General features: G+C 43.6%; 1 protein-coding gene across 1 annotated transcript in view; it reads right to left on the bottom strand.

The window, feature by feature from the left end:
• Positions 1–1,433: 1,433 nt before the first annotated feature.
• Phlpp2 (PH domain and leucine rich repeat protein phosphatase 2) overlaps positions 1,434–11,691 on the bottom strand; it is a 66,663-nt gene continuing 56,405 nt past the window's right edge. Inside the window, 6 exon segments of the mRNA NM_001109131.2 lie at positions 1,434–2,588; positions 6,990–7,221; positions 8,395–8,589; positions 9,358–9,468; positions 9,990–10,120; positions 10,730–10,892. Of these exon segments, the coding sequence (NP_001102601.2) occupies positions 1,434–2,588; positions 6,990–7,221; positions 8,395–8,589; positions 9,358–9,468; positions 9,990–10,120; positions 10,730–10,892 (1,987 nt within the window).

Raw genomic sequence — 11,691 nt, 5'->3', positions numbered from 1 at the left:
CAATATTCTAAAACTTCAAAGCACAATTTTCCATTGAGTAAAATCAAGCAATGCCAAAATTTATATCAATAAATAAGAATTAGCTCCCTAAGTAATCTAATGGAAAAAGCAACAGAAATATACAAGAAGTGGTCATTTGCTAGGGTTAAGAGGAATGTGGAAAAAAAAGTCACAGGTTTTCTGTAAGTTTAGCAACTCCCAGTTGAACAGTCTTTCTTCCCTGCGTTGAGCCCAGCACTTTGAACCATGTCAGGGGAATCAGCAGTATTCACAAGGGCACAGTGTCAAACAATGCAGGGTGAGCCCTCAGCTCACTACCAACATTCTAGAAAACATCCTGAGAGAGAGAGAGAGCGAGAGCGAGAGCGAGAGCGAGAGCGAGAGCGAGAGCGAGAGCGAGAGAGAGAGAGAGAGAGAGAGAGAGAGAGCGAGCCTAACTTGTGAGATCTGTCTGCCCATATATGTGTTCCTAGTTGGTCTCCTGTTGCATTTACTTGCTGTAATTCAGTGTCAGTCTATCAAGAGGCTGGCTGCCAATTCTACCACATTTAGGAAAAGAGGCCAATCTACAAGTCCCTGCCTTGTGATCCTAGTTCCTAGCAGGGGTCAGCTTATCCAGGGCTGAGTCTCTTTTTGACTTGAGGGAAGGAGCCTTAGTTCTTACTCCTTCCCCATCTTTCTCCACAGAATAAATCCTCCCACCTCAAGTTTCTCAGGAACTTTCACAGTCTGACATCCAACAGATCAATTTCCAGGACCCTCCCAAGTCCCCTCAAAGAGGCTCCAATGCTCAATTACTTCTACCTAGGGACAAAGGAGCTGGGCCGCCTCTAAGAAGATTGGCTCTGAGTGCAGATTCAAAAATAAAAGGTTCACAGTCAATGAAAAGTGCTCTTATCACATAACAGTACGTACGTAAATCGCCTGCTTGATTGGTTCATCTCTCCAGTAGACATCATTTGATAGGCTGTATTCTCCTAGAGAACGGAAACCATGTGACTAGTCACACCACACCCCACTAGTTAGTCTGAGAGATAAGGTGTTTTCTCTTGTCACAGAGATCCGTCAGCAGCAATTAGTAAAGGGAATCAACCTGCAGTTACTTCCTCCACAGAAATAACCCCTTTCCTGCCCAGGCAGGCAATTTCTCAAATGATCCTAGGAGAGAAAGGGTTAATGGCAGGTGGCAGGACTGACACAGAATAACATCTGATGTCTCCCAGCAACTCTGGGACTCCAAGGAAGGTTCAATGCGCAGTTTAACACTGATGACGGTACGAGCTCAAGAGCCAGACCCTGCTAGTGCTCAACTTTTTGGCTCCAAATTCTACTCCACACATCTATGATTTGAAACACTGAGGCAAACATCTCCTGAAGATCCCTTCCCCAATACCACACAGCCCTCCCTCAGGCTGTGTCCACTCGAGGTACAATCACAGTGCTGTATCAAACTCCTGCAGGGGCTCTGTCCGGTCCTCTTCCCTGGGTTCAGGCTCAGGCCTGCTCTCCTGGTGCTGCTTCATTTGCTCCTTCACTTCGTCTTCCAGGTCACGGGGGACAACAAATTGATCCTCTGGTTCCAGCTGAGTGGGGGCAGCAAAATAGCCAGTTTTCCTCTTGGGTGCTTCTGTGGCCACCTCAATGAGGTTCAGGCTGTCTTCTAGGGGCACAATGGAGCCATTGGAGAGTTTCTTTCCATACAAACAAGAAGTGGAGGGAGACTTCTGTAACTCCATCTTGTCTTTGTTCACTGGCAGAAGTATACCACTATTCACACTGTTCTGTCTTCGGATCCCAAAACCCAACCCCCTAGCATGTTCCTCTGAACAGGGGTAGGAAGAATTCTTCGGGAGAGTAGGGGAGTTCTCAGACTCTCTGCCTCGGCAGCAATGAATGTCTACCTCTACCTCAACCCTGCTGCCATTGGTTATGACGCCTTCAACAGGCTGGTCATCGTCACTGTCCAGTCCATTGTCAGACTGATTGCTGGAAAAGGTAGCACAAGAAGGCTGGCGCTGGAAAGTGCCTGCAGAGGGCACAGGGTGCAGACTACAGCGCCTCTCAGGCCTGGGAAGCAAGCTCGTCTCCAGGCCCACAGTGTTGTGTTCGTCAGACGCTGTGGAACCCACCTCACTGCTCACCTCTGAGGTCGACACCTCACTGCTCAGCTCTGAGGCAATCCCACTGCTAGAGGAGGGAGTGGTTGGCTTGGGGGCATCCTTGATGGTTGCTGTTGAAGCAAATCCCACAGGGCCTGGAAGGGCAAGCCCATGCATTTCACAGGTACAGCCTTCTTCACCAATGTTCAAATAAACCACCATTGCCCCCACATTGTCCTGACAACCATAGCTCTGTGCTAATGTGCACAGCTTCTTAGCAGCAGCTAATGGGTCTTGCACATGACGGACTGCACTGACAGCTTCTAGATAGGACAAGTGTTCCCACAGTGCTTTGTTTCCCAAAATCAGCAATTCATCTTGAATGGTAAGCGGAGTGGAGGATATGTGAGGCTTGGGGAGGATCCAGGGGTAGAGGTATGTACATCCCAGCATCCGGGTGCAGCAGGTAACCCCATTCACCTTGTTGTCCTAGAGGTGAAGAAACACAAAGTCTAAGAAAAAAAAACAATAGTGATAGACAATTGGGGCTTTTTCTAAATCACAATGTTAGGGAGAGAAGAGGGCCTGCATGGTTTCTTGTAACCTCAAAGCCCACTCCCAAAGAACACACCTCCTCTGACAAGGCCACACCTCCTAATCCTTCTCAAACAGTGTCACTCCCTGATGACTAAGCATTCAAATCTATGAGCCCTTGGGGCTCCTCTCAAACCACCACAGGAATGTGAAATAAAGTCAAGTTTATATGTGGTATTATTTGTCCTAGGAGCAGTACAACTGAACTCATAAAATAAATGTTTAGAAGTTTAGAACAAAATGTCATACCATTATTATACCGATGATTAAAGTCAAATCCAATTAAAATTAAGCAACTAACAGGCAGAACCACCTCAGAAGATCCTTGTTCTAACACAGACAAACTTCAGCATATCCTTATTCAGAGAGTTGTGTTTCGGAAACAAACACAAACTGCCACCAGTTTGCCATTACTATTATTTTCTTGAGGCTTTCCAACTCAGATGGGTCACTAAAAATGATCACTCACTATCGGCACAATGGAACGAAACAGATTTCAAATGGATCAGAGAATCTTAGATGCTGGAGCATTAAAGGCATCCCAAGGTCACCGTGCCTAAAAAGGGGGGTCTTGTTGAAACTCAGAAGAACGAATGGATCCAACAGATACCTGAGAGTTTAAACCAAGAGGAAAAGGAGTCTTTCTGGTTGCAGACAACAATGGACACACACTGCACACGTTTACCTCTTCCAAAAAACAAACAAAATCTCTAACAACTCCAAGATATTGATTTCACAGTTGCAGTTACTCTCTGAGTAAAAGGAAGACTTTATGTATGGCTTTATATGTATAAGAATTTGGCACAAATGCTAAACTTTATTTTCTTTATATAAAGTAGAAATAAAAGCACTTCCTTCATAAAGGTTAAAATATGAAGGCACAGTACTTGGCAAATAACATGTCTATGATTAAAATAAACATAAAAATACTTCACAATTGTCCAGAAGCTTAGAAAAATCTAAACATTACTGCCTATAGAACAGGTTATTCTGTAAAAATAGACTAGTCAAATAAAATGTTGTCACTTATCTTCCATTTGTCCTGACTGAGTGGTGCATTCTTAGTCCAGTTCTCCCAGTAGCAGCCATAGTGAGAGACTAGATGACTATGTGCTTCCTTGGTTAGAATCTAAAGTGGACAGTTCTTGTGCACCACTCTGATAAAATAGCCAAGAAACGGGCCCTTAGATAAAGAAGAAATGATGCTTTCCCCCTCTTATTTTTTTAAGCGTCTGTGCCTCTGTGTGTGTGTGTGTGTGTGTGTGTGTGTGTGTGTGTGTGTGTGTACACATCTATGTGTATGGTATAAGCATTAGATCCCCTGAAGCGAGAGTTAACACGTCTTTGTGGGTGCTGGGATCCAAAGTCTAGTCCTCATGATAGTCCAAGTGCTCTTAGCCACTGAGTTATCTCTCAAGACTTTTCATTCTTTCTTTAACAAGAAAAAGGTTCTGAAATAACTGGACAGAGACAAAACAAAACAATATGAAGCAAAAACCCATCCCAAGCCTGGCCTATGACTCCTGCTTTTAATTCCAGCAGTCAAGAGGCAGAGGCAGAGGCAGGCAGATTTCTAGGAGTACAAGGCCAGCCTGGTCTACATAGTGACTTCCAAGACAGCTAAGGCTACATAGACAGATCCTGTCTCAAAAGTAAAACAAAACAAGCAAAACCCATCAGGACTCAGAGCTGAGGAGTATGAAGAGCACTTGCTGTGCAGTCTGATTACTTGAGCTGGGTCCTAGAACCCGTGTGGAAGGAGAATAGACTCCCAAAGTGGTCCTCTTACATACCATGGCCGTAGGGAGTTACACACCCATATTCATAATATCATACACACACGCACACACAAGCAACATCAAACAAGTTATGAGGGGTGTGTGTTTGTATGTGTGTGTGTGTGTGTGTGTGTGTGTGTGTGTGTGTGTGTGTATAGAACGGTAACTGATTGAAGAAGAGGTCATGAGGGGGAGAAAACAGGAAAAGTAGGAGGACAAAGAGGAATAGAAATAATGTATAATACCCATGTATAAAATTCTCAAAAAATTAAATTGAAAATTAACTTTAAAGACTGAGAAAAAATTTAATTACATAAGCAAAACAAAAAAAGACGCAAGAGTTTGTGCTTTCTGGAAACTAATTCAAAATAGACTACAGACTCAAATATTTCATAGCCTCTACAAGGTATAAACCTTCTAGAAGACAAAGTAGACAAACACATGAGTAATCTTGGGTTTGTCAGTGCAGTCTCAGATTTAACACTATGAAACAAAAAGAAGACAAAATCTGTCATGAAAACTACTCAGGAGAGCCAGGTAGTAGTGGTATACGCCTGTACTTCTAGCACAAAGGAGGCTAGCCTGGCCTACAGGGTGAGTTCCAGGACAGTCAGAACTACAAAGTGAGATCTTGTCTTGAAACAAAATAAAACATAACACTATATAATAAAACACGCCTCAGGTCTGCAGGATTGACCTCAACAGACAGAGGCGCCCAGCTGGATCCCTAGAACCACATAAAGGAGAGAGGGGAGAACTGACTTCAGAAAGTAGTGCTTTACCCTCCAAACGCAGGCTGTGGCTGTGCGTCCACCCCTCCTAATTCACAACATGCGTGCACACAATAATTAATGAAGGAGAAGAATTAAAATCCCCTTTCTGCTAAAGCAGTGGTTTTCAAATTTCCTAAATGCTACAACCCCTTAACACCATTCCTCATGCTGTGGTGACCCCCAACCATAAAATTGTTTTTGTTGTTACTTCATAACTGTAATTTGCTACTGTCATGAATCATAATGTGGATATTTGTGTTTTCCAATGGCCTTGGGTGACCCCTGTGAAAGGGTCTTTCAACCCCTGAAGGGTCACAACCAACAAGTTGCAAACTGCTACGCTAAAGGCACTGTTTGAAGAACGGAAAAATAAACCTCAGACTGAGAATATTTGTTGAGCACATATCTAATAACAGACTTCTTTCTAAATACACAAAGAAACCTCTTAATATTCAGTCATAAACTGAATCCAATTTAAACCAATAAATAAATAAATAAATAAATAAATAAATAAATAAATAAACAAACCAATCTAATTTAAAATGGGCACAAGAATGATTTTTTGCAGTAAACAATTTTCGTATGTAACCACTAACTGCAGAAGCAAAGGTTATTTGAAAAGAGATATCATAAATAGCCACTTAACACTTTGTCATAAAGGAACAACACAAGTGCAGTAAGTGTGTGCAGTAAGTGTGCAGTAAGTGTGTAGTAAGTGTGCAGTATGTGTGTAGTATGGGTGCAGTAAGTGTGTGTAGTAAGTGTGCAGTATGTGTGTAGTATGTGTGCAGTGTGTGTAGTAAGTGTGCAGTATGTGTGCAGTAAGTGTGCAGTATGTGTGTAGTATGTGCAGTAAGTGTGTGCAGTATGTGTGCAGTAAGTGTGTGTAGTAAGTGTGCAGTAGGTGTGCAGTATGTGTGTAGTATGTGTGCAGTATGTGTGCAGTAAGTATGTGTAGTAAGTGTGCAGTAAGTGTGCAGTATGTGTGTAGTAAGTGTGCAGTAGGTGTGCAGTATGTGTAGTAAGTGTGCAGTAAGTGTGCAGTATGTGTGCAGTAAGTGTGCAATAAGTGTGCAGTATGTGTGCAGTAGGTGTGCAGTAGGTGTGTAGTATGTGTGCAGTAAGGGTGTGCAGTAAGTGTGTAGTAAGTATGCAGTATGTATGCAGTAAGTGTAGGAACAAGACTGAGATCTGCATTCAGCAGGTTTATTGAGAAGAGCAAAGCCAGATGAGCTGGTGACCTGCTAAGGTGACCACAGCCTTCAGTACCTGCCAGCCCCTGCCTACAGCTTTTCCCTCTTGCTTTTTGCTAGTCACTAACTGCTCAGTAGATTTTGCTTTATTTTACTCTGAGACATGGTCTCACTGTGTGGTCCTGGCTGTCCAGAACTCCCTATATAGGCCAGGCTGGCCTTGACCTTGGAGATCCACCTGTCTCCCCCTTTCCAACCGCTGGGATTCACAGAATCACCATATCAGCCTATACATTTCTTTTCTTCTTCTTCTTTTTTTTTTTTTCTTTTCTATTTTTCGGAGCTGGGGACCGAACCCAAGCGCTCTACCACTGAGCTAAATCCCCAACCCCTACATTTCTTTTAATACTGATACTGAAGCCATATGAACTAAATCTTTATCAGTGGATGGACATAGTTTAAAGGTCACAAGAGGAAGCAAACAGACCCTCTCTGCTTCTATTCAAACAGCTTTCAGTAGATCTGGGGAGGGAACATGATTGGCAAGAATACCTCTGTTATGATAGCTTTCTGGTCCTTCACCCTCTGTGCCTCCTCTGGGTCATGCTCCAAGCTGAAGACTTTAGAAAGAGGTACTGGCTTTCCACCTCGGCACAGGACAGCTTGGCACGTGCCAACATTGGCTACAGTCAAGCTAAAACTACTTGTTGGGTCGGCAGTGTCAGGTCGAATATAGCACAGGAGAGCAGAGGAACCTAGCTTCTGGCCAGCCATTCCTAATTTCCTGTGTAGAAAGAAAAGAAAATGAAGACATGGCAACTAGTGTTATGGTGAACTACTCACCCTCATCCAACCACGGCAGGTACTTGTGATGGTGGCAGTGGTGGTGAAAAGTCTAGCCTACCACTCTCGGCCACAAAGATTTTCGGGGGTGTTATATGGCACAATAGGGGTATCTCTCCCCACTGTCCCTGTGTCTGTCCACAGATATCCCTCCTGTGAAGCCTTCAGACTGCAGCGCAAGTTTCTAGGACTAATGCTGAGAAGGCTGGGGACACTTTGAGAAGCACCTGGGTTCTAAGCTCCTTGAGAGAGAGGCCTTGTACCCAGCATCCTGGAGGTAATGCGAACATGGCAGATACTACCAGAAGAATCTAGTTCCAAATTTCCTTTTCTTATTTGTTGACTGTAAAATCCCAGCAAACTCTTCCTCTAAGAAGTCAAGCTGACAGCATTCCTCTCTATTTGGCTTGTTGTGAAGATAAGGATGAAAAGTATGGTACAGTACTTAAGCACTCGGTCCTCAGCAGACAGACCGCACAGTTCCCTCTTCCAAACCGTTAGTCTGCCAAGTTTCTACCTCAATTCTACTGAGAACAGACTCCTTTCCCAACACCCTGTTTTTGAACATGAGAGACTAAAACCAGCTCCAGCTACAAGAGGTTCCAGTCTTGACTGCTCTGAATCTCAGCACTCGGAGTCTTTAGCCGCCTACCTGAGGTGCAAGGCACTCTCTGCTGCTAAGAGATTTTCAGGAGTTGGGATGCAAGGGTTTTGCTTGTAAATGTCTTAGATGTTAATGAGGAAGAAGAGTTGGATAAATCACAGTAATAATTATTCTAACACATAATCTGCCTGTTGGCCTTCTGTAGGTTATCAGCTAACTGGATAATCTTGGGAAAGCATACACCCTTCTTTCCCTAAATGTTCACACACAGACTGGCATATAACCTTCCGTATTGTGCTAGCCTTCCCAGATGCTTAGCAAAAGTGGGCAGATGACTCCACCGGTTCTTTAAAGAGGAATGACCACCACACTCTGCTGATGCCAAGAGACTGTGGTACAGGAAGGGGAACAGCTCTCTGATCCTGGGTCTGTAAGCAATACCCTTTCACTCCTGAGACTTACTTTCTAGAAGCCAAGTGGAGCTAGGGATTATCCGACCCACCTGCTTACCTGTGAGACACCAGGAAGGTATTGGCCATGAAAACGGTGTCACTTGTTGAGTGCTGTACCTCTTCCAAAAGCACGTCTGCCATTGTACACTGCAGCAGACGGGGGAGTTCCTCATTCCTGTCCCCATCAAACATGCCGTACACAGCCCCCACGCCCTCTGCAAAGTTATCCATAGCCAGAGCAGACACACAGAGTCTGGAACAAAGATGAGAAACATAATCACAAAAGATTACTGGCAAAGATCTTTCTTCAGAAGTTTCTTTTGAAAAGTATTAAGTAAAGATGGACAGGCATCATGGTAAGTCTATGTCCATAAGAAGGCAGCTCCTAGATAAGACAGTCAGGCAGCACTAACAGAGACAGCATCCTAAGGCAAGGAGATTCAGGTATATTCATAGGCAGTCCATATTAACTTTGCAGTGCTACCAAAAGCTAGAAAGATATATTTTTCTGGTCATGGAGATTAAGAACTCACTTTGTCAGTATCCCTCAGTGAAGATCATTAGAGCACACCTGCCGATAAAATTGGGTTTATTCCCCTTGCTCCAAGGAGAATTGTTCTCTATAGAACAGTGTGTAGGGAGAAGGTATAGAGAAAAACTTAATATAGGACATAGGCTTTGATGGGACCATTCTGAGGAAGTCTACAGGAGCAGAGGATCATCTCCGATTGGGGTAATTGAAAATCAGTGCTATTTATGACTGGGCCTTGCTATAAATTTCACTCATAGAAAAGGAAATTTATTTCCTAAGAAGACATTAAGAGGTATTTAGTACTTTGTGGGCTACATGTCCCCTTTATCCTCTTTCTCTCTCATGGCTTTAGAAGGATCTTATCTCGTGCTAAAGTTCTGAGACTCATGACGGTGAGACAGACAGGACAGCGCAGTCTAGTGGTGACAGCAGAGCAGGCCTAGGAGGCGATGGGTGTCTGTCTCTCCAGTCCCCAGGCCTGAGACTCACTTATTCCTCTGCCCAGCCATCTCGGCCAGTCCATGGCTCCAGAAGGTTGATGTAACTGTAGAATCTGTGGTCGGTAAAGGTTTCTGATCAATTTTCAGTGTTGTGATATGGCTGTAGGAGGTGAAGAAGGGAAGATTAAATCATATTCTCTTCTGTATTTTATCAGAACTATCATAACAATGATGCACTTTTTAGAAAGTCATCTTTTGACAGACTAAGACGCATTTCCAGAAAGAATAAATCAAAGTGGGATGATGAACCCGTGGCTCTGATGTAGGAGAAGAGAAAGTGGTAGGCGAAACAGAAGCTAAAGATAGGCTCAACTAAGATGTCACAAAGATCTCTAAGCTTCTGCTGTCTACTTCCTTTAAGCTATATAAAAGATCTTGAAAGAATACATACACATTGTCACCTAGATGTTAAAATATGACTTCTGCCACCAGACATGTATCTATGCCTGCCAAGTAAAATGACTTGGTGTGTAGCTCAGTAGAAATGAACCAAAGACGAGAGTCTAAGCGTGTTCCGGCCTAATCCACTCTGTTCCTTTAATTAACCGAGATTTCCACAATCTAACGATAACTCACTGACGGCTGAAACATATGGAATCGGTTTCAGATTTTTTTTCTTACCTAAACATGTCCAAAGTCTTGTGTTCCAGAACCAGATTTGTATTTCCTGTAAGATCAAGGTCTTGTAAAGTGGCAGGCAGAGTCTCTGGAATTAGTATTTCTGTCAAATCATTGCAACTCAGGTCAACAAACTGAGAAGAAATAGAGAAACCAAACAAGAGTACAATTCATTCAAATTCAAACATTCAATCTTCCCCTTAGCTTCAATTGGGAACTTATTTCTTCCCAGGAATGAATTCAGTAGACTCAGATTTTAAAGTGAGCACATGAGAAGAGAACAAGACACACTCTATCTCTGAAGAAAAGGGGAATTCAGCCATATTCATGGGCAGCACATATTAGCTTTGCACAGCTATAAAGCAGTCTGGCCATGCTGTTTAAGTAGTAGTTTTGTCACTATTATTCAGCCAACACCTCTAGGGCACGCCTGTGGTTAAAGTTGTTGACTCTTGTTATAGTGATAGGGAAGGAACCTGACATAGGATTGGGGTTTGCCTTGGCCATTTGAGGGAAGGTCTAAGAAAGTAGAGGACTGTCCCCTGTTTGGGGATATCAGAAAGCAGCAGTTCAGTCCTGACTCTCAATGAATCTTCTTGGCAAGGAGGAAAAATGAGCTCAGGAGAAAGTCTTTTGAGGAGGCAATCTTATTCATACTCCTTGCTTCTTCCTTTTAACAAAGGCACCTCACTCTCACCCTTGACGTTCTGCAGTGAGGATGTCAGGCTACCTCATCCAAGTACCTGAATCTGAGGCAGCTGCAGGATCTCTGGGAAAATGCTGATGTTGTTGGCATGTGCGACAAGGGTGTGCAGTCTTTTGCAGTTTGCTATGGTTGTGGGAATAGCTTTAAGCTTGTTCCCACTTAGATTCAGTTCTTCCAGTTGCTCCAATTTGTTTAGTTTGCTGAAAAAAACAAAACAAAACAAAAAAAAAACAAAAACCAAGAAATCAAAGCATCATGTGGTGTCAGAAAAGAGCAGCTGCCAGGTTGCACTATTTTCTAGCAGCCACAGGGTAAAGACAACTTGGTTTTACTGCAAAGAACCTTGTAAGAAGAGATTAATCGGACGTCAACCATGCTCAGTTCACCGTTGCCACCAAGCCTGCTGCCTGTCAGCACAACAGCCGCTCAGCACTCAGGGCTTCCGCTGCGCTGCCCTTGTTTTCCTCACAGAGATGGGCACAGCATCGTCTGACTTGTAGGAAGTCCATGGAAAAGCACTGGCCTAGTGTGGAAAGCAAAGGGCCTTCCTTGCTGCAGCACTAACAAGGCTGCAAAATCCTATGTCAGTGAGCGACCGGGCTTCCCTGTGCCCACTGTAAGCTGAAGAGGCTGAGGCTCCTTGCAGGTTTGCACTTCTACAGATGCCAACTAGCAGCCCCCGCCACTAACCACCAAGTTCTTGCACACACAGCACCCTGCTCGGGACAAGGGAACTCTTTACACCACTCTGACAGCAAAGCTCTTCACATGTTATCCTAAACCTAGTGTCTACATTAACAAACTTCTTTAATTTCTTTGGAAACAATCAATGTGTAAAGTTTGGAAAATAAATCACCAATAGTACTAGCAATCTGAAAGAATTACTATTACAATTTCACTAAACTTCCCATCAGATTTCTCTAAACAGTTTTTAGACTTTCTTTCTTTCTTGCTTTTTCACAAGCACGTGTATTTGCCTGCATGGCCATGGAGGCCAGA

Source organism: Rattus norvegicus, chromosome 19 (genome assembly GCF_021556685.1).
Source record: "Rattus norvegicus strain SHRSP/BbbUtx chromosome 19, alternate assembly SHRSP_T2T, whole genome shotgun sequence".
Taxonomy (NCBI): Eukaryota; Metazoa; Chordata; class Mammalia; order Rodentia; family Muridae; genus Rattus; species Rattus norvegicus.
The sequence above is the reverse complement of the archived record's forward strand: the minus strand, read 5'-3'. Positions and strand labels throughout refer to the sequence as shown.